The sequence below is a fragment of the Notamacropus eugenii genome, chromosome 3 (assembly GCF_028372415.1).
Source record: "Notamacropus eugenii isolate mMacEug1 chromosome 3, mMacEug1.pri_v2, whole genome shotgun sequence".
NCBI lineage: Eukaryota > Metazoa > Chordata > Mammalia > Diprotodontia > Macropodidae > Notamacropus > Notamacropus eugenii.
In genome coordinates this window covers 61,765,065-61,785,555 of record NC_092874.1, presented here as the reverse complement: position 1 = coordinate 61,785,555, position 20,491 = coordinate 61,765,065, and the positions used below count along the sequence as shown (strand labels likewise).

The 20,491-nt window shown below is 35.7% G+C and overlaps 1 protein-coding gene across 2 annotated transcripts in view; it reads left to right on the top strand.

The window, feature by feature from the left end:
• NEBL (nebulette) overlaps positions 1–20,491 on the top strand; it is a 450,583-nt gene that overhangs the window by 163,952 nt on the left and 266,140 nt on the right. For both annotated transcript variants that reach the window (XM_072651671.1, XM_072651670.1), the window contains exon 3: positions 14,411–14,495. In XM_072651671.1, coding sequence (XP_072507772.1) covers positions 14,411–14,495 — 85 coding nt within the window. The remainder of the gene's footprint in view (positions 1–14,410; positions 14,496–20,491) is intronic.

Sequence of the window (20,491 nt, the reverse complement as noted above, 5' to 3'; positions counted from 1 at the left end):
ATTAAACAAATCTGTTAAAATTTTAGTTTTTTTTCTAAAGAATACTGAACACAACATAGATTGAAATTTCACCCCCTCTTATTTTTGGACTGAAGTGTCTCCGGATCACACCTTCCCTTGGTCTTCTCTCCAACTCTATGAATGATGGTTTTCTTATAACACAACTGCATTTAGTTTAACACTCTACATCTGTCCAGTGGTGCCCAATTAAAAGCATATCACACATGATTCTATCTATTCTAGGTATAGAGTTCCTTATCCCTTTTTCACAACTTTTTGACTGATTCATAATCATTGTTTATTTTTTTTTGTTCTCCCTTTTGGCAATTTTTGATGTCATCTCCATCTCCTGGTTCTTCCTCTCTAAATTCCCTAAACTCTCTACTACTATTAGGAGATGGCCTTGCCATCGGTCAGACTAATGCTATCTGAAAACTCCCTCCCTCCTTCCATTCTTCTAAACCTCTCAGGGTTCTTACTTACCTTCTCTCTAATCTTGGAAGAAGAGGTAGCCCTTAATTCACACCATTTATTCTGTATTCTTGAGTCCTTCCTTATAATCTTGTATCATCAGTCTTCCCTCATCTCTCATGCATCTTTAAGTTTTCCCTTAAAGTGCTAAAGAAATGTGTTGTTACATATTTTTCTCATTTTTTTTTCAGTGGAGCTTGGACAGAAACTATCCTGGGACAAGTCATTATCCTAATATTATTCTTTTACATTTAATGTTCTATGTATTGGTACACAGGTAATACAATAATTGCCTTGTGTAGTTACATAAACATATTAGGATGGAAAACCATCCTCTGTGGACTCAATCAAATCATCCTTAGTCCAGTGGTAGACAGGACAACAGGAATGTCAAATGCCTTCTCCTGTTGCAAAATTATTTTAATCTCTTCTTCTTAGTCTCCATATTTTGAAAGCTATGTAGTTCACATGGTTTGGAGGTAGGTTGAGTGTTGGGTATGATGACATCTTTTGAAAACATTATTCTTAACTATCAATACAGTATCCATGGAATTGTGGAACAGTTTGGTCTCTGAGAAAGGTTCAGTTTCAGCAGAATTTACTTAATTCTCTGAAGTATTTGAGGTCAGTATATTGTGAGAATTTGTGGTTTGTCAGTCCATGAGAGAGAGCAAGTTTCTAATATAATAGTAATAACAGCTAACATTTATATAAGGACAGCTAGGTGGTGCAGTGGATAGAGTGCTGGGCTTGGAATCAAGAAGACTCATGTTCCTGAGTTCAAATCCCATCTCAGACACTTAATAGCTGTTTGCCTTGGTTTCTTCATCTGTAAAATGAGCTGGAGAAGGAAATGGCAAACCACTTCAGTATCTTTGTAAAACAAACAAACCTAAATCCAAATGGGGTCACAAAGAGTCAGACATGACTGAAAATGATGGAAAAGCATTTATATAACACAACTATTTTCTAGGTGCTGTGCTAAGTGCTTTACATTTATTGTCTCATTTGGACCTCATAGTGGCCCTGGTAATGCAGATTTGTTGTTATTATTCCCACTTTACAAATGAAGAAACAGAGGCAAACAGAAGCTAAGTGACTTGCCCAGGGTTATATAGCTAGTAAGTATCTGAGACTGGATTTAACTTCAGGTCTTTCTTACTCTACCTTATAAAGGGACAGCTAGGTGGTGCAGTGGATAGAGCAGGAGTCAGGAGGACCTGGATTCAAATCTCACCTCAGACACTTGACACTCACTAGCTATGTGACCTTGGGCAAGTCACTTAACCCCAGTTGCCTCATCCTGGGTCATTTCTAGTCATCCTGATGAATATCTGGTCACTGGATTCAGATGGCTCTGGAGGAGTAGTGAGTCTGGTGACCTGCACAGCCCTCCCTCACTCAGAACAAAGTCAAGTGCAAGTCATGTCATTATTTGTCTGATGGCATGGTCTTCTTTGGCAATGAAGGACGAACACACACACCTTATAACTCTGGCCACCAAGTCATATCTTTCTAGGGGCTAAATTTTTGCACAGTTTTTGCCATTTTCCTACACTAAGTGTAGTCTCCTTAACAAAAAATCTTCTCTAATTTCTTGGTGGCAGTGACCTAGTCCTGAATTTCTGTTATAAATCCTTCCATTTCCACAATCTGTATGACCCAGGCATTTATTTGACTCTTCTTTATTGATATAATAGTGCTGAGTTCATGCAGATGTTGCTAATGGTAGGGTCCTTCTGTTTCCTTTCTTTATAAGATCCAATCAGCAGGTAACCACTTCTGGTGATGTTTGACATTTGATACCTGTAATCAGCCTTTATTGTTGTTTGCTGATGTGATGTCTGCTTGTTCCAAAAGTACTCCTATGGGTTTTTGGCTTATTTAATTTGTGCTCTTCCTCCTGTTTGGTGAGAAAGTATTAACTTTAGTTGAGTGGCTCTGAGTTTTGTTACCATTGTGTATAAATATATATAAACACACACACACACACACACACATACACACACAGATCCATTGTTGCATTGTTGTCTATTCTCCCATGCCAAAAGTATCCATCAAAACTCATATTGTATAAGTAGATATTCATTGCTCTAAATGTATTCTGCCCATTAAGCCACTCGTGCCATTCAGTCTCTTACCATAGATGGTTTCAGCTTTCTCCTTGAGGATTTATGTACTCTTTGTCCTGATAGGAGAAAACTGAGGAATTTGTAAGCGTTACATCTATCTGTTGGTTCAGTTTGGTCTCTAGATTCAACCTTGAAGCCTCTAGTCTTGATTTTTAGGAGGCATGTTAAGAATATTATACTTATCAAGCCCAAATGACATTTTAATATTGCTAGAAAATGTCTCTAGGACATTTTCCGTAGTTTTCTGTGGCACAATATAACAATGCCATACATGAACACATTGGTTATGATATGGTCCTCTTATTAATTTCTATTTAGAAGTGATGATAATGGATTTAAGGTTAGACACAAGTGGTTTCTAGGGGAGAAATTACATCTTTTGATGTGTTGGTAGCATGTTTTAAGTAGAGAATAATTTTCTATATTAGCATCCATCACCTTAGTATTTTTCTTCTACATGATCTATTTTATATATTTCCAGTACAGGATTAAGCCATGACTGTGGAAGTGAATCAGAGACTTAGATACACTCAATCATGTTGGCTTAAATATAAAGGCCTTCATGGATAGATTGTTTAATAATTACTGAATCAATAAAGAGTTACCCTTTATATCCCTGAGACTTTTGGGCACATGGTTTTTGCTCCTTGGCCTTTTTTTTCAGGAGGGGGATTGTTTTGTTGTGTTTATAGGCTTTTGAATGACATAGGTTGTGTATTCCTTGTATAAAATACATAAATATGTAATTGGCCTTTAAATTAGAGGGTTCACTGGTATTCTTTTCTTTTTGGTAATACATATGTGATGCTTTGAGATAATAAAGATGGAGTTGGGCTTATGCGTATTGTGCTTTGGTAGCAGTTAAGGCACTACTACTATGAAGAGTCAATAATTATGGATTTTATTTGAACCTGCATTTTTGGAGAGGAACTATAATTTGTCACCTGCTTTGACATAACCATTTTGGTGGTCATTATCTAAGCTTTTGGCTTCACTTTTGATCCAACTTGTGCTTTGTTTTTTTAACACTAAAGTGACTAGAGATTTTCCACATTCTCTTTGCAGAATTTTCTCTTTGTACTTTGCTTTTCAGGGTTCTATAGAACGGTTATTTTTTGTTGTCTTTGACATTGCTTTGTATTTTCTTCTTTGTGCTGCTTTCATGGTTAATGTTACCTTAATGTATTGACCTCCCTTTTAAAGTGTTGATTAATGGTAAGAAGCAGTGTGGTATGAGTGGATAAAGAGTTGGACTTGAAACCAGAAGATGTGGGTTTGAATCCTGCCTCATATTTTTACTAGCTATGTGATCCTGAGCAGGTAACACGACCTCTTTGTATCTCAGTTTCCTTATCTGTAAATTAAGGGGGTTGAATTCTATGACCTCCACAGTCCCTTCTAACTCTAAATTTTTAATTGTGACAAAGAATTTCATATATATATGTGCATGTATATATATTTATCATATTTCATTCCTCATTCATAGATAGATTATTTAATAATTACTAAATCAATGAAGAGTTACCCTTTATATCCCTGAGACTTTGAATTGGATGTTCATGTTTTCTGCTATCCTCACTAGCTAGCTAGTGTTCTCCCAATGTTTTCTCCAGGTCTTTAGCTGTTTCCTTAACCCCATCCTGCCAGAATTGCTTTTGATATCTAACCTTAGAATATTCTTAGGGCTACCTTTCTTCCTACGCTTGAATCTAATTTATATTCAGATATTTATTATTATTTTCCACTTTAATATTTTTTCTGCCTAGCTGTAGATATAAGCATATCTGTCTTATTCCTTAAACAAACCTCTTCCCTTTGACTTGCCACTTCCTTAAGCAATTTTCCTATCTCTCCTTTTCTCTGCCAAGTGGAAAGAGTGGTCTATGCTCATTGTCCTCACTTCCCCACTGCCCCCTTATGACTGAATCCTTTATAATCTCGCTTCTGTCCCAGTCATTCTGTTGAAACAATTCTCTTGAAGGTCACTAATGAAATGCTGATTGAGAAATACAATAGCTTTCCTTTTTTTTTTGCTGTTATGATTTTTTTTCCTTAGTAGTATTTATTGCTGGTGACCAGATTCCCTCCCCTGATACCTTTTCTTCCTATAGCCTCCATGGCTTCTTTACTCTCATAGATCTTCTCCTACCACACTGAGAACTGCTTTCCTGCCAGTTTCATCTTCTCTTCCTATTCCTAAAGTGTAGATAACATCCTAAAGTTCTATTTATAGTCTTTTTTCTTTCTCTGCTCTTTCCCTTAGTGAACACATGCTCAAGACTTTAATTATAACCTATATGTGAATGATTCCAAAATTTATATTCTACCCCCAACCTCTTCCAAGAGACAGAACCCTGTATTTCCAGCTTCCTGCTAGATAATTTCACCCAAACCCAACTTATCCAAAATTAACCTAATTCCCTGGAAGAGCAGCTAGGTGATGCAGTGGATAGAGCACCAGTGCAGAAGTCAGGGTTCAAATCTCACCTGAGACCCTTGACACTCACTAGCTGTATGACCTTGGGCAAGGTGCTTAACCCCAATTGCCTCATCCTGGGTCATCTCCAGTCATCCTGATGAATATCTGGTCGCTGGATTCAGATGGCTCTGGAGGAGAAGTGAGGCTGGTGACCTGCACAGCCCTCCCTCACTCAAAACAAAGTCAAGTGCAAGTCATGTCATCATTTCTCTGATGGCATGGTCTTCTTCGGCAACAAAGGACGAACACGCTTCCCTGGAAAGGTAGTATTCCGCAATGGAAGAGTACTGTTTTAGAGTCCTAGGACATGAAAGTACCAAGTTTTAGAATCCTAAGCTTCAGAATCCTGAGCAGTTGAACTCAAGTCCTCACTCTATTATTTACTAGATTTGTGACCTTGAGCAAGTTATTTCACTGGTTTGGGCTATAATTTCCTCATCTGTAAAATGAAGGGGTCAATGAAGAGATCTCTTGATACTCAGATATGGCTTATTGACTCTTTTACATCCATGTATTTTCCCATCCACATATCAAGATCATTCACAATTCTTTAGAAAATGAGATAACAGAAATAATTCTGCCCTGTGACTCTGATGATGAAAATCAGGCAAGGAATAAAAAAGGCAAATCTACGTGTGCCAAACGTATTCGCCCTTCTCATGAAAGTGATCCAATTTAGAGTCTTCCCTATGGATGGTGAAGTCCTTGAGATGCTCTTGTTTGTGTATGACATTGTATGGATTGCATGAAACCCTAGAACATTGTAGAATCTCCTGGAAAGTATCTGTGATCACAGCAAAGAGTTTGGACAGTCCATCTGCACAGGAAAGACCAAATGGACATAGAATATCTATTACCTGGATTCTAGCATGCATCTAAATGGACACCATCTAGAACATTTCCAGCTGTACGTATGTATGTATGTGTGTATGTGTGTGTGACAGACAATAGAGATGGACAATGATCAAGGCACAGCTTTGGAAAGGAGAAGGAAAGTGGATTGGACGGCCTTTGGGTAATTGAAAAACATTTTACCCATCCCAGTCTTCCCCAAATAGTATAGGCCCATCTTTTCTATTTGTATTGCTATATGGCTATGAGACCTACCCCTGAAGAATGGAAAAGAAGCATCCTAAAAAGGATGATGGAAAGGTTTTTAGCATGAGCAGGCTGCAATATATAGCCAAATAGGAACTCTGAAAGAAAAAACAGGCATAAAGGATGATCACTAAATGTCAGGCAACCAGACACAATTTCACTGGTACTCTTGTGATGTTGGGAGGAAGCAAGGAAGCTTGGGTGGATCTTTCTATGGCAAACGTTTGGGAGGGTGTGGGTAAGAGTCGTCTATGATAGGTGAGCATGGAAGACTTGTAATCGGTATTATCAGAGAGAATTTCCAAATGGTTGATATCATTGATGTACTGGAGTATGGGAGTTATCTTTTGCTTTTGAGTGAAAAATCCAGTACTTTACACAATAACATGAGGTATGTGGTCAGACAGTGGTTTGTCTGGAGAAGATTTGAGGATTTTAGTCAAGTATGTGCTCTGCCTTTTCTACTTGCTAACTGTGCGAACTTGGGTAAATCAGGACTTCATTTTTTTCATATATAAATGGAGATAAATAATGCCTAAATTAATAGAATTTAGAGCTAGACGCACATTAGAGGTCATCTAGTAGATGTCCATCTCTTCTTAATTTGATAGAAGAGAAAACTGACTCTGAGGGGTTAACTTGTTCAAGGTCACACAGATAGTAAGTAATAAGTTGGGGATCCTTTGATGGCAAATATATTACTCCTTCCCCTTTTTCTTATTGTCTCCTATGTTACTTATTTTACAGGGCTATTCTGAGATTTGAATGAGATAATATTTGAAAAACTTTTTGTAAACTTTATAAATGCCTATTGTTATTAGAAATCCCATACTTGATAAATATTTTAATGAATCAGTGGATTGGTTGTTGTCAATACAGGATTAAATCATGAGTTCTGGGTTGCACATTTCTAAGATTGGTGAAAGTCTTCATGATGATAGTGTGGATAAGACTAATTGTCTTGTTAGTTTTTAAATTGCATTGGCCTGAACATTAAGTTTTGAATTTCATAACATTTAGTGGCTGATAACAGCAGACTTTGTGGCAGACTTTGAAACAATTATCATTTAGAAATAGGTGTTACAGCAAAAAGAACATTAGGTTTAGGATCTCAAGGCAGAAGTTTGACTCTTGACAATTACTAGGTGTGTGATCATAGTCAAAACATTTAACCTCTCCAAGCTTAGGTTTCCTTAACTGTCAAATGTAGGTGATAATTCCTGCCTGGTTTATCTCACACGGCTGCTAGGAGAGAATTATTGGCATGGCTCAGCTTGGGCCAATTACACAAATCTTATCATGGTCTCCCCAGTTTCTAGTACCCTCTCCCCTGAAATAATTTAGTTTGTATTTTTTCATTACCTTATTTATGTGTATGTTGTTTTCTCCCAATAGAATACAATCACCTTGTAGGCAGGGACTATTTTTTGTAGCCTCTCAAGTAACAGGTGATTAATGAAGGTTAAGAGAAAAAAAAATGAGAGCCAAGAAAGGTAGGGATAGTGAGGGGATAGAAAGAAAACTGTGACCTAGGTTGAGGCTACCTTGTTTTTACTTTTGTATGGTTAGCTGTGCTAAACACTGTGCTTGGCACATAGTAGGCACTTGTATGAATCTACAAATGAAAATCAAATGAAATAAAATATGTAAAAGTATTTTAGAAGGGAAAAGCAACAGATGTATTAGCGATGATCGTTGCTGTTACAAAAACAATTTGATTCAGATTTGGGAAAGATATTTAAAATGTTGTTAAACTTTCCTATCTTAAAAATATAACTCTTATGAAATGCAGAAATATTTTTCTTCCATAAAAGCAAATCCAATTAAAGTGAAGATTCCTCAACATTCATGATATTGGCCCTCAGGTGAAATGTCATCTTATGTTAGAATCAGAGAGCAAAAAAGGTAGTCCACAGCAATTCCTCTAGTCTAGGCTTTCACTTGAATAAAAAAAGGAGGGCCAGAAAGCAGGTACAGTAACGTATTTTATACTTCTGGTGGCTCCAGGTCAGAACTTTTGACTTCTAAATGCTTTTAAAAGGTAAGGTTGCATTTTCTCAAAAAATGGCAGTATATTATTAAATCTTAATAAACCCCACCTCTGGAAGGAATAATATGCCAGACTTGAAGTGGTTCATATATAAATCACTGCATAATACAAATTGGTTTGACACTAGAGTTTTGCAGTTAGATCCTCCAGCTGCGATGGATAGAAACTCTGAGGTATGGTAGCCCTGATACTTGAAATGTGGGTATCCTGTATTTTAGCTCTTTTGATTATGAATCTATAATCATATTTAGTATATTTAAATTTCTGTTCTTTTAGCTGTCCCCTGATTTTAAGGCTCTTATTGATATTTAATCTTCTTACTCTTTTTTCACACTAGCCTTGACCTTCTGAAGGTCCAAAGCTTAAATGTCCCTTCTCTGTGCTCACGTGCCCTATGATATTGATGGTACTTTGGGTTCTGTGCTTGGCTTGATCTTTTTGAGTACCTTACTCTACCCTCTTGTAACTCCCTTCTCTTTTCCCCACATAACCTTTACTGCATTTCTTCTTTACCTTCTCTGAGTATCCCTGCAGACTAGATCCCTTCTTATCTCCCATATTTTCCCCTTCCTCTTTTATTTTTTGGATTAAAAATTTTAAATTAAATTTCCTTTTTAAAGTGATCTCAACAATCATCAACAAACACAAATATTTCAATATATGAAAAATTTATATGAAACTGTCATCTTTTATGTACAGTTTGTTTCTTAAGGAGTACAGATACATCCTTGTATCTAGCATAGGTGTGTATAGATATGAAACGATACAAACACATATAAACAAACATTGTAAATGATACATATTTTGTTTTTTAAAGAGTATAGATTTAGCCACCTATATATTTACATATACAAGTGCATATGATACAAACAATACATATGTAAACTTTTCTTAAACTATGTGTATATGTATACTTCTTAAAGATAGCAACAAACTTCTATTTTTATATTCCTTTTCCTTTTTTGTTTTAATTTACACATCTAAAATGTTTTATTGTTGCTCTTTTTATGAGGCAGCTAGTTGGTGCAGTAAGCCTGTAGTCAGGAAGACCTGAGTTCAGATTCAACCTCAGACACTCACTAGCTGGGTGACCCTAGGGTGTCAAATATCTTAACCCCTTTTTTTTTAAATTTCCTATCTATAAAATGAGAAAGGTAATAACTGTTACTTCCCTGGATTGCTGTGAAAATGAAATGAGATAATATTTGTAAAGTGCTTTGTAAACCTTAAAGTGTCATAAAATATTATCTAATATTATTTATTTGTTTGTATCTATCATTACCTAACCTCTTCCCTCTGCCTTTCCTCACTAGGAAAGTCCTTCATTTTTCAAATATGTGCTCTCCAGTGAAACAAATCAACACGTTAGCCATGTTTGACAAGGCAGGTCTCACTCTGTATCTTGAGTCCATCCCCTTTCTCTCTCAAGGGGTGGAATGTACATTATCTTCTTTCTTCTCTTTGTTTTGTTTTGATCAGATTTCTGAGGTCTTTCAAAGTGGTTTTCCTTCATATTATTGTCATCATCCTATATATAAATATATGTATATATATTGTTTTCCTAGTCCTGCTTTGTTCATCTGAAAAAAAAAATCAAAGGCATAGAGTATTACTTACTGGATTCTTGAATATTATCCTACTGTCCTCAGTCTTTTCTACAAGATTTCAATTGCTTTATGGGTCATATAATAATAATGATAGCCGCTGGCATGTATATATAGCTTTAAGGTTTGCGAAACATTTACAAATATCTGACAACAATTCTGGGGAGTAAGTTGCTATTATTATCTCCATTTTACATTTGAGGAAACTGAGGCAAAGAATGTTTTAAGTGATCTGTGCAGGATCACAAAGCTAAATAAGTGGCAAAATGCATAGATTACTAGACCTGGAGTCAGAAAGACCTGAATTCAAATTCTGCCACTTAACTGCCTCAGTTATCCTTATTATCAATTACCCCAGAGACTTTTGCACTCAAATTGCTATGGTATTTTTTTAAAAACCTGGTCTATGATGGACACGTCTCCTTCGCTGGATTACTGTCTAAAGAGTTTTTTTTGAACCTCTAGCATGATTTACTTTACAGAAATCTGAAAAAATTCGTCTTGGTTCCTGTTGCCCTGAGCATGACTTTTCCTTGCAGACGTCATCAACACTTTTGCTTTCACTACTTGGATGCACTTATGTATGATTTTGTACCAGAGGTATTCACATGTAGGTCATATCTTCCTTTGAGACTATCAGCTCCACGAAAGCTGGACTGTGTCTCACCTCAAACTTTGTAAGTCCTGCTAGAGCTCAGCTCAAAGATTTTTTCATGCAGTAGACCTTAATATGTGTTAGATTTATTATATTGAATCAGAACCAAGAAATTGTAATTTGGCAGCTTGGAAGAGAACTTGAATCCCTAAAGTTCTGAACTTTTTTTGTTTTGGAATACATGAACATAAGTAGTTTCTAACGTATGTTCCTTTCACCTCCTTTAATTGACTTTTTTTGGATTATTAATATTAAGTTGGATTTCTTTTTTTTCATGGTCACAAGTTTGTAAGATTTTTTTCTCTCCCAGTTATATCCCTCTAGGGGATGATTTTGTAAGCAATCATGGATTAAATCATGATTAATAAATTATAAAAAATTAAGTCTATAAAAGATAGTGTTGCAGAGACATGTAGTTCAGATTTTTTTTCTTTTTTACTTTTCATAATTTAAATATAGTTGATTTGCACAACATTTTTGTAAATTTGTTTGGGGCTGTGTTTTGGCAATCCCATATTTGACCAGTGGGCTATGCTTTTCTTTTTCCTTTTTTAAAATGGTATTTTATTTTTTTCCAACTACATGTAAAGACACATTTTCACATTCATTAAGAAAATTAAAAAAACAACAACTGAATTGCACACTTTCTTCTTCCCTCTACTCCTTTCCCACTAACATAGTAAGCAATTTGACATAGGTTACATATGTGCAATCATGTAATGTATTTCCACATTAGTCATGTGAAAGAAGCAGACCAAAAAGAAAAAAATCAAACAAAAAATAAAGTGAAAATGTTACGCTTCATTCAGACTGTAGCAGTTCTTTGTCTGGATATGGATAGCATTTTTCATCATATGTCCTTTGAATTGTCTTGGATCATTTTATTGTCAAGAATAACTAAGTCATTCCTAGTTGATCATCATGCAGTGGTGTTGTTATTGAGTGCAATGTTCTGCATCAGTTCATATAAGTCTTTCCAGGTTTTTCAGCAATCATCCTGCTTATCATTTCTTATAGCACATTAGTATTCTATCAAAATTATATACCACAGCTTGTTCAGCTATTCCCCAGTTGATAGGCATCCCCTCGATTCCCAATTCTTCGCCACCATGAAAAGAACTGCTATAATATTTTTGTAAAAGTAGGTCTTTTTCCCGTTTTCTTTTTAAAAAAATCTCTTTGGGTTACAGACCTAGTTCTGGTATTGCTGGGTTAAAAGATATGTACAGTTTGCTCCTTGGGCATAGTTTCAGAATGCTCTCTAGAATGGTTGTATCAGTTCACAACTCCACTAACAATACATTAGTGCCAGTGGGCCCTATTTTTCAAAGAGGGCTTTAGTATTATTTTAGTTTTAAGCCATAGTATGCTAGTAATTATTCATTTATTCAACAGACATTTTTGAGTACTTACTGCATGCACAGTATTATTCTGGGCATTGAGGGAAATAGGAAGTTATCATATAACACTCCATGATCTTTGCCTTCGTGAGGTTACAATATGGTAGATGCTATGAAAGTAGAATATCTGTTAATTTTCTTATAATTAGTTGAAATGGAATGACTTTAAGCAGGTAGTGTTGAAGAAAAATAAACATTTTTAAGGAGGACATAGTTTCAGAGATCGTGGCTCCGCAGTGGACGATTAGGAAGCAAATACCAGTATTTAGGTTTGCCCAGTGTGCAGTGAGAGTTCTAGGTCAAGAAAAGTTGGTAGCATAATCGTAAACAGTAACAGACCCTGCAGATAGCAGTCACCACCTACAGATTGTCTTGTGAAAAAAAAAAAGAACCTACTACTAGTCATGGTTGTGGACACACTCTCCCAAACAATAACCCCTTGCATTTATGTAGAGTTTTAGAATTTACAACGTATTTCTCTGTAGAGAACTGAATTTGAGGATGAACAAGATGAGTGGAAACAGAAAGTACAAAGAAGAGGGGGAAAATAGAATGGAGGGAAATACAGTTAGTAATCATTACAGCAAGCTTCTCTGATAAAGGCCTCATTTCTCAAATATATAGGTAACTGAGCTAAATTAATAAAATATATATATATTTATAATTTATATATGTATATATAAATTTATAAAAATAAGTTGATTTCCTCAGTTGATAAATGGTCAAGGGATATGACCAGGTAGTTTTCAGAAGAAGAGAAATCAAAGCTATTTATAGCCATATGAAAATATGCTCTAAATCACTATTAAGTGGAGAAATGTAAATTAAAACAATTCTGAGGTACTACCTTACACTTATGAGATTGGCTAATACAGTAGAAAGGAGAATGACAAATGTTGGAGAAGATATGGGAAAATTGAGATATTAATGCATTGTTGGTGGAGTTGTGAATTAATTGAACCATTCTGGAGAACAATTTGTAATTATGCCCAAAGGATTATAAAACCATGCACATCTTTTGACCCAGCAATACCACTAGTAGGTCTATATCTCAGAGAGATTTTTTAAAAAATGCACAAAAATATTTATAGCTACTCTTTTTTTTTTTGTGATGGCAAAGAATTGGAAATTGAGGGGATGTCCATCAATTGGGGAATGGCTGAACAAGTTGTGGTATGTGACTTTGATGGAATGCTATTGTACTATAAGAAATGACAAGCAGGATAATTTCAGCAAAATCTGGACTTACATGAACTGATGCAAAGTGAAATGAGAAGAACCAGGAGAACATTGTGCACAGTAACAGCAACATTGGATGATGATCAATTGTAAATGACTTAGCTATTCTCAGCAATACAGTGATTCAAGACAGTTCTGAAGGACTTATGATGAAAAATGCTATCCATCTCTAGAGAAAGAGCTGATGGAGTTTTAATGTTGATTGAAGCATACTTTTTAAAAAAACTTTTCTTTTTTTTGTCTGTGTTTTCTTCTGCAATATGACTAATCTGGAATATGTTTTGCGTGACTGCACTTGTATATCCTATATCAAATTGCTTGCCTTCTAAATGAGGGAGAAAGAGAATTTGGAATTCAAAATTTTAAAAGATGAATGTCAAAAATTATTTTTCAGGTAATTGGAAGGATAATAAAATGCTAAATTTCAAAAATGGTGATGTTGTTGTTGAGTTGATTCAGTCATGTCTGACTCTCCACGACCCAGTTTGGGGTTTTCTTGGCAAAGTGATTTGCACTTTCCTTCTCCAGCTTCAGGAAACTGAAGTAAACAGGGTTAAGTGTCTTGTTCAGGATCACACAGCTATTAGGTGCCTGAGATCAGATTTGAACTCAGAAACATGGGTATTCCCTGCTCCAGACCCTAACACTCTATTCACTACACCACTTAGCTGCCCCTAAATGGTGATAATACTTGTAGTATGAGACAGCAAGGTGGCATAGTGGTCAGTTCACTAAGCCTAGAGTCAGGAAGACTTGAATTCAAATCCAGCCTCAGACACTTATAAGTTGTGTGATCCTGGGCAAGTCATTTATTCTCTGTTAGTCTTGGTTACTCAATTGGAAAATGGGAATCAGCTCCCAGGGTTCTTGAGAGAATCAGATGAGATATTATCTGTAAAGTGTTTAACATAGTTCCTGGCACATAGTAGGTGCTTAATAAACACTTTCCCCCCTTCCCCTTCCCTTCACTATTATGTATCTCACAATATTATTATTAGGTTCAATTGATATAATGTCTGTAAATGCTTTGCAAATGATAAAGCACTCTCTAAATGTCAGTTATTATTAAGTGGGCATATATTTTATAAATAAATGTACCTAAAATAATGTCGTATAACCTTTTTATAAATTAATTGTGTTCTTTTAGGCTGTTCATACTTGTTCTATTGGAGGTTTTTTTTTTGCCTCTGGTATGTCTAAATATGCCTGATTATAAAATTGTATGAGGGGTCTTACAGTATACTTAAATATTGATATTTCAATTTCACTTGTCATTTTTCAGTCACTACCCAAAGCAGTCCTTCACTACAGTGGCAGATACACCCGAAAACCTTCGGCTGAAGCAGCAAAGTGAATTACAAAGTCAGGTAATTTCTCAATGACTAATTTAGCATCCCTAATACTTGATGCTATAAAAGCACCTGTTCAGAGATTTTGTTAATAGTATTGCTAGTGGGGTTTTATGGGGGTGTTTAATGTCATTAATACTATCATTCAAGCATGTAAGTATAGTTATAATTATAGCAAATACTATATGATTTGGCATATTAATTATTTTGTATGTAAAAAATGAACCGACAATGTAATAAAAATAAATGACAGTATTAGCAATGACTATGCAGTAATAAAAACATGAAAATCAAAATGAAATAAAAGAAGGGAATGATTTTGCATCAATAATAAAATTAGTGTTTACTTGTTTGAATGATTTGTCATTCAGTGACTTAAAAGCAATTTCCCAAGAATGAATGCTGATTTAATGAATTTTACTGCTGCTGTATTTGTACAAGGTGAGCAGGTGACTCCTCACACTAATTTAGAAGATTTTCTCAATCCATAATAATTGAGGATGAATTGATTATGATATTTATTTTCAGAGACTTGGTTTTCTGCATCTTGGTTCATAGTGGGTGCTTCTTTAAGCCTGTTTTCTTTCAGTTAAGTTGACAAATTTTGTGTCACTCTCCAACCTTTTGAATATTTCTTGAGGTAAATGATTCTCTCTCTCTCTCTCTCTCTCTCTCTCTCTCTCTCTCTCTCTCTCTCTCTCTCTCTCTCTCTCTCTCTCTCTCTCTCTCTCTCTCCCTCTCTCTCCCTCTCTCTCTCTCTCTGTCTCTAGGGCTTTGCCATCAGACTTTCCACACATATAAAATGTTTATTTTGTTCAAATTTGATTTTGGCCAAATGATTAGCCTGGAAAAGAGATGAAAAGCAGAGGTCAAACTAGAAAAGAAATCAGCTTCTCTGTATATCTTTAATACTAATTCTCCAGCTTTGTCTTTAGTTTCATTTTATCCATGTTTTTATATGTAAGGATTCATTATTGCCATGCAAAAAATTGAGGTTTTAGATAAAGTATTCTGGTTAGGAATCTTCCAAAAATAAGGCAATGTACTCTGGCTGGAGCGAATGTTTGACATCTTTTAGAGGCAAGGTCTCATTCCTTTTTTAAGAAATTTAATCTTAACAGCTGTTCATTTTGGCTATCACAAACACTTGTCCATCATTCTGCAGACAGGAACTAAGTGGGAGGGATCATTGAATTGGGAGTCAGGGGACCTAATTTGTAGCTTTGATTTTTTTAAAATGAACTTTTATTTCATTAAAAGTTTCCCATTTACGTGTAAATTTTTAAAATGTTCATTTTTAAAATTTTTGAGTTTAAAAATTCTCTCTCTTCTTCCTGCATTACCCCTCTCCTTGAGAAGGCAAGTCATTTGGTATTGATTATAGATGTGAAGTCATGTAAAACAAATTTTCATATTAGCCATGTTGCAAAAGAAAACAGAAAAAAACAACCCAAAAAAGGAAGTAAAAAAAAAAAGTATGCCTCAATCTGACTTCAGACTCTGTCAATTCTTTCTCTGGGGATGATAGCATTTTTCATCATAAGTCCTTCAGAACTGTCTTGATCATTGTCTTCTTTGGAGCAGCCGAGTCTTTCACAGTTGAGCATCTTTGCAGTACTGCTGTTATTGTGTACAATATTCTCCTGAGTAAGTTATTCCCCAATTGATAAATGGTCAAAGGATATGAACAGGTAGTTTTCAGATGAAGAAATGAAAACTATCTATAGTCATATGAAAAATGTCCTTCATCGCTATTGATTAGAGAAATGCAAATCAAAACAACTCTCAGGTAGCACCTCACATCTAGCAGATTGGCTAACATGACAAAATGGGAAAATGATAAATGCTGGAAAAGATGTGGGAAAATTGGAAGACTAATGCATTGTTGGTGGGATTGTGAACTTATCCAGCCATTTTAGAGAGCAATTTGGAACTATTTCCAAAGAACTATAAAACTGTGCATAGCCTTTAGCCCAGTAGTATCACTTCTGGTTCTGTATCCCAAAGAGATTATAAAAATGGGAAAAGGACCCTCATATACAAAAATATTTATAGCAACTCTTTTTGTGGTGGTTAAGAATTGGAAATTTATGGGTGCCTATCCAGTGAGGAATGACTGAACAAGTTGTAGTATATGAATGTAATGGGATACTATTGTGCTATAAGAAATGATGAACAGGTGGACTTTAGAAAAACCTAGAAGGACTTATCTGAACTGATGCTGAGTGAAGTGAGCAGAACCAGAACATTGTACATAGTAACAGCTACATTGTGTGATGACTAACTTTGATAGACTTACCTTTTCTCAGCAATGTAAGGTTCTAAGACAATTCCAAAAAACTCATGATGGAAAATGCTATCGACATCCAGAGAAAGAACGATGGAGTCTGAATGCAGAGCAAAGCAGACTATTTGTGCTCTGTTTCTTTGTTTATTCATTTATTTTTTGTTTCTTTTTTCTTGTAGTTCCTCCTATTAGTTCTAATTCTTCTTTACAGCATGACTAATGCAAAAATATGCTCAATATGAATGTATATGTAGAGGCTATATCAGATTCCATGCTGTCTTGGGGAGGGGACAGGGAGGAGGAGAAAATTTAGAACTCAAAATCTTATGGAAGGGAATGTTGACAACTAAAAATTAATTATTTTTTAAAAAATCCATCGATACAATGAAAATGGATCTATAAATGTAATTAACGTTCCACACCCCTGGACATCCCACCTCTCTAAAGGAGTGGGAGGAGAGGTGTCTTTTCCTATCTCTTCTTTAGGGCCATATATATTTTTCATAATTTTAAAAGTTCTCTTTTGATTGTTTTGTGACTTTTGATATTTCCATTTATGTTGTTGTAGTCAGCGTCTATATTGTTTTCTTGACTTAGCTTAATTTGCATCATTTCATGTTGGTCTTTCCATGTTTTTTTTTTCAGTCAGAGTTGTTTTGTCTAAAAACAGTAATATTTTATTTCATTACTTTACTTTGATGCGTTCAGTCATTTCCCAGTTCACGCCTAGTCTTTGGTCATTTGTTTCCAGTTCCTAGTTACCAGAAAAAAGGGTATTATAAGTATGTTAGACATATGTGAACTTTCTATCAGTGACCTTCTTGAGATATATGCCTAATAGCAGAAGCTTTAGGTGAAAGGATATGGACATTTTACTCATTTTATTTGCATACTTCCAGTTTGTTTTCTGGAGTGGTTATATTACTTCACAGATCAACAAACAGTGGATAAGTGAGCTTATCTTTCCATAACCCTCTAATATCTCCAATTTCCATCTTTTATTATTTTTGCCAACTTGCTGGATATGAAATAAAGCCTAGCCTTTACTAAAATTTGGATTTCTCTTTTAATTAATAATTTGTAGCATTCTTTTATATGGTTCCTAGTATTAGAAGAACTGTTTACATCCTTTGGTTTTATCTAGTGGGAAATAGAGTATTTCTAAGTAGTTGTATTAATAGATGGTATTTATATAGCTTATAAAGCACGTTACAAAACTATTATATCCTCATCATGACCCTTAGAGGGAGGTGCTGTTATTATCCCTATTCAACAGAGGAGGAAACTGAGCACAGAGAAATTAAGTGACTTGCCCTAGGGTCCCCAGATAGTAAATGTCAGAGACGAAATTTAATTTCGTCTTTCTGACTCCAGTCATCCATCCACTCTATCACTTAGCTTCCTTGCTGTTCAATGAATTAATCCATACATACTCAACTTAAAAAATACTTTCAAGTTTTAAGATTCCAGAGGTCAAAGCTCTGGCTAATTTTGCAGTCACACAATATTTTAGAATGTCGTTGTGGCTCATTGACTCTATTTCTGCCACAGTTCCCATTTCTAGAAGCATATGTGAAGATTTCATATTCTTCATTGAGTTTTCCTGATATTTCTGTCATATCTGATGTGAACTTCTAAATACGAAGAATTCTATCTATCTCAATAGGTTAAAAAAAAGTCCTCTGTCTGCTAGTTAAATACAAGTAACCGTTTAGAATAATCTTCCCTTTTCTTTTTTGAGGGCTTTTAAATTTGCCATCTTTTGATTTTTTTTCTTGTTTGTTGCCTGACTGTAACCTAGCAATCCGATTTTTTTCTTCAGTGAGTTTATGACATGAGGTTTCTTCTGACTTCTTCTTAAGATTTTTGTGTCGGCAAAAATAAGATAGTTTTTAAATGTTTTGTTTGTGGGAGTGATGAAGATTGGAAGGGGAGGTGAGACCTCCCTCCGCACTCGTCTTCTACTACTAAGACCAGAGTACCAGGGGCAGGTCACCTGGAATGAATTGGGGGATTCAAGAATTCTTGAGGTCAAGGTAAAAATTTTATTATGCTTTTCAGAGGGCAAGAGTTCTTAGGGAACTTACAACCTTAGAGGAGTAGAGTTAAAGTTTATATGGGATATTCTATAGAGAAGCTTGTGCCAAGTGTAATAGCTAGGTGATTCAGAGTGGGATTAGGGAGCGGTTAAGGAGTGGTTAGCTCTTAAAGGAACATGCACTTTTAGTATCTACTGCACACGTATTTTACCCAGAGTTGAGCGGGAAATGATCAGAACTGACTAAGGAATACCAGGCTGCTCTCATCAACGTCTTGTTAAACAAGATTAATGTAAGGGAGTATACGTATGTCTAAGTCTAGGATACTTACGATTGGTCAGTGAGTAGTAAATGTAGTTACGACCCAGAACATAGCCAGTTCTGTCAGTATACAGCTAGTTCAAACTAATAAATTTGATAGGTGCAGCTGGCTACTGTAGCAGAAAGGGAAATAATATTTTTTGCTCAAGCAGGCTGTGTCCTTGGCCTAGGATAGTGTTTTGAGGCTAGGGAAAAATGTGATTTTTAGAGAGAAATGTGATTTTAGGATTGGGGCCCAAGCACATGCACCCTATCAGGAGCATATTCAGCACTCTATATTTTGAGCAGAAGCCTGCCAGAGACAAATCCTTAGGTCACTGTTTCAATTCTGGCTTCCAAAAACTTCCTAAATTTGTGGGAAGGTAGGTGACCTAGCGGAGAGAATGCTGGGGCCTGGAGTCAGGAATCTGGCCTCAGATATTTACTAGATGTGTGACTTTGGATCAGGCATTTAGCTTCTGCCTGCCTCAATTTGCTCACTTGTAAAGTGAGGATAACAGCAACCCCTACCTTACAGGTAATTTTGAGACTCAAAAGGGATAATATTTGCAAAATACTTATAGCACAGAGCCTGGCATTCAGTAGACACTGTGAAATGCTTTTTTCTTTCCCCCTCTTAATCACACTATTCTAATTCTCAGCATCTCTGTTTAAAAGACAGAGAGGGAGGGAAAAGGCTGAGACTCATTATACTTTAGGAAATCTCTTGGACAGAAGCCATTTTCAAGCAAGTATTCTGAGTATTCCCAGACGAAGACAATATTCCACAATTAAATAAAACAGAGAGCTCAGGTGGAAATTCCCTTAGCAGTCTATCAGGGGTGTGGCCTCCAGGTCACATATGGCTCTCTAGATAGGTGCTCAAATGTGGCCCTTTGACTGAGTCAGAGTTTGGACTAGGGGCCATATATATAGGCTCTGGGCTGCAGGTTGTAGACCCCTGGTCTAGATTCCTTAATCAGAACAAGTCACTTAAAATTCTGGTGCATCTAGCATTTTTAGGAATTGTTTTCCTAAACCATCAATTAATCCGTTAATCAAATTAATCCATTAATCCAGTTAATCCACAGCCACTAATCCAGTCAACAGTGAGATAGGTAATGACTTTAATTAGATTAAAATGTGTGTGGGGTGGGGCAGTGAGGAGGGAACTTCTAGGTGTGGCAACTACCTCAGTTTATTTTCAGATGTTTAGAGTCCTTTCTTAAAACTGGGATCCAATTTCCTCTCAGAAAGTAGTAAGATCTGTAGTTGGAATTATTTGAAAAGATTTTAGGGCAGAGCATTATTCAAGAATTCATAGTTAAAGGCTGATAAGGATTTCTCAGATTAGGTGAAAGATTTCAGACAAAAACACTGGCTTGATA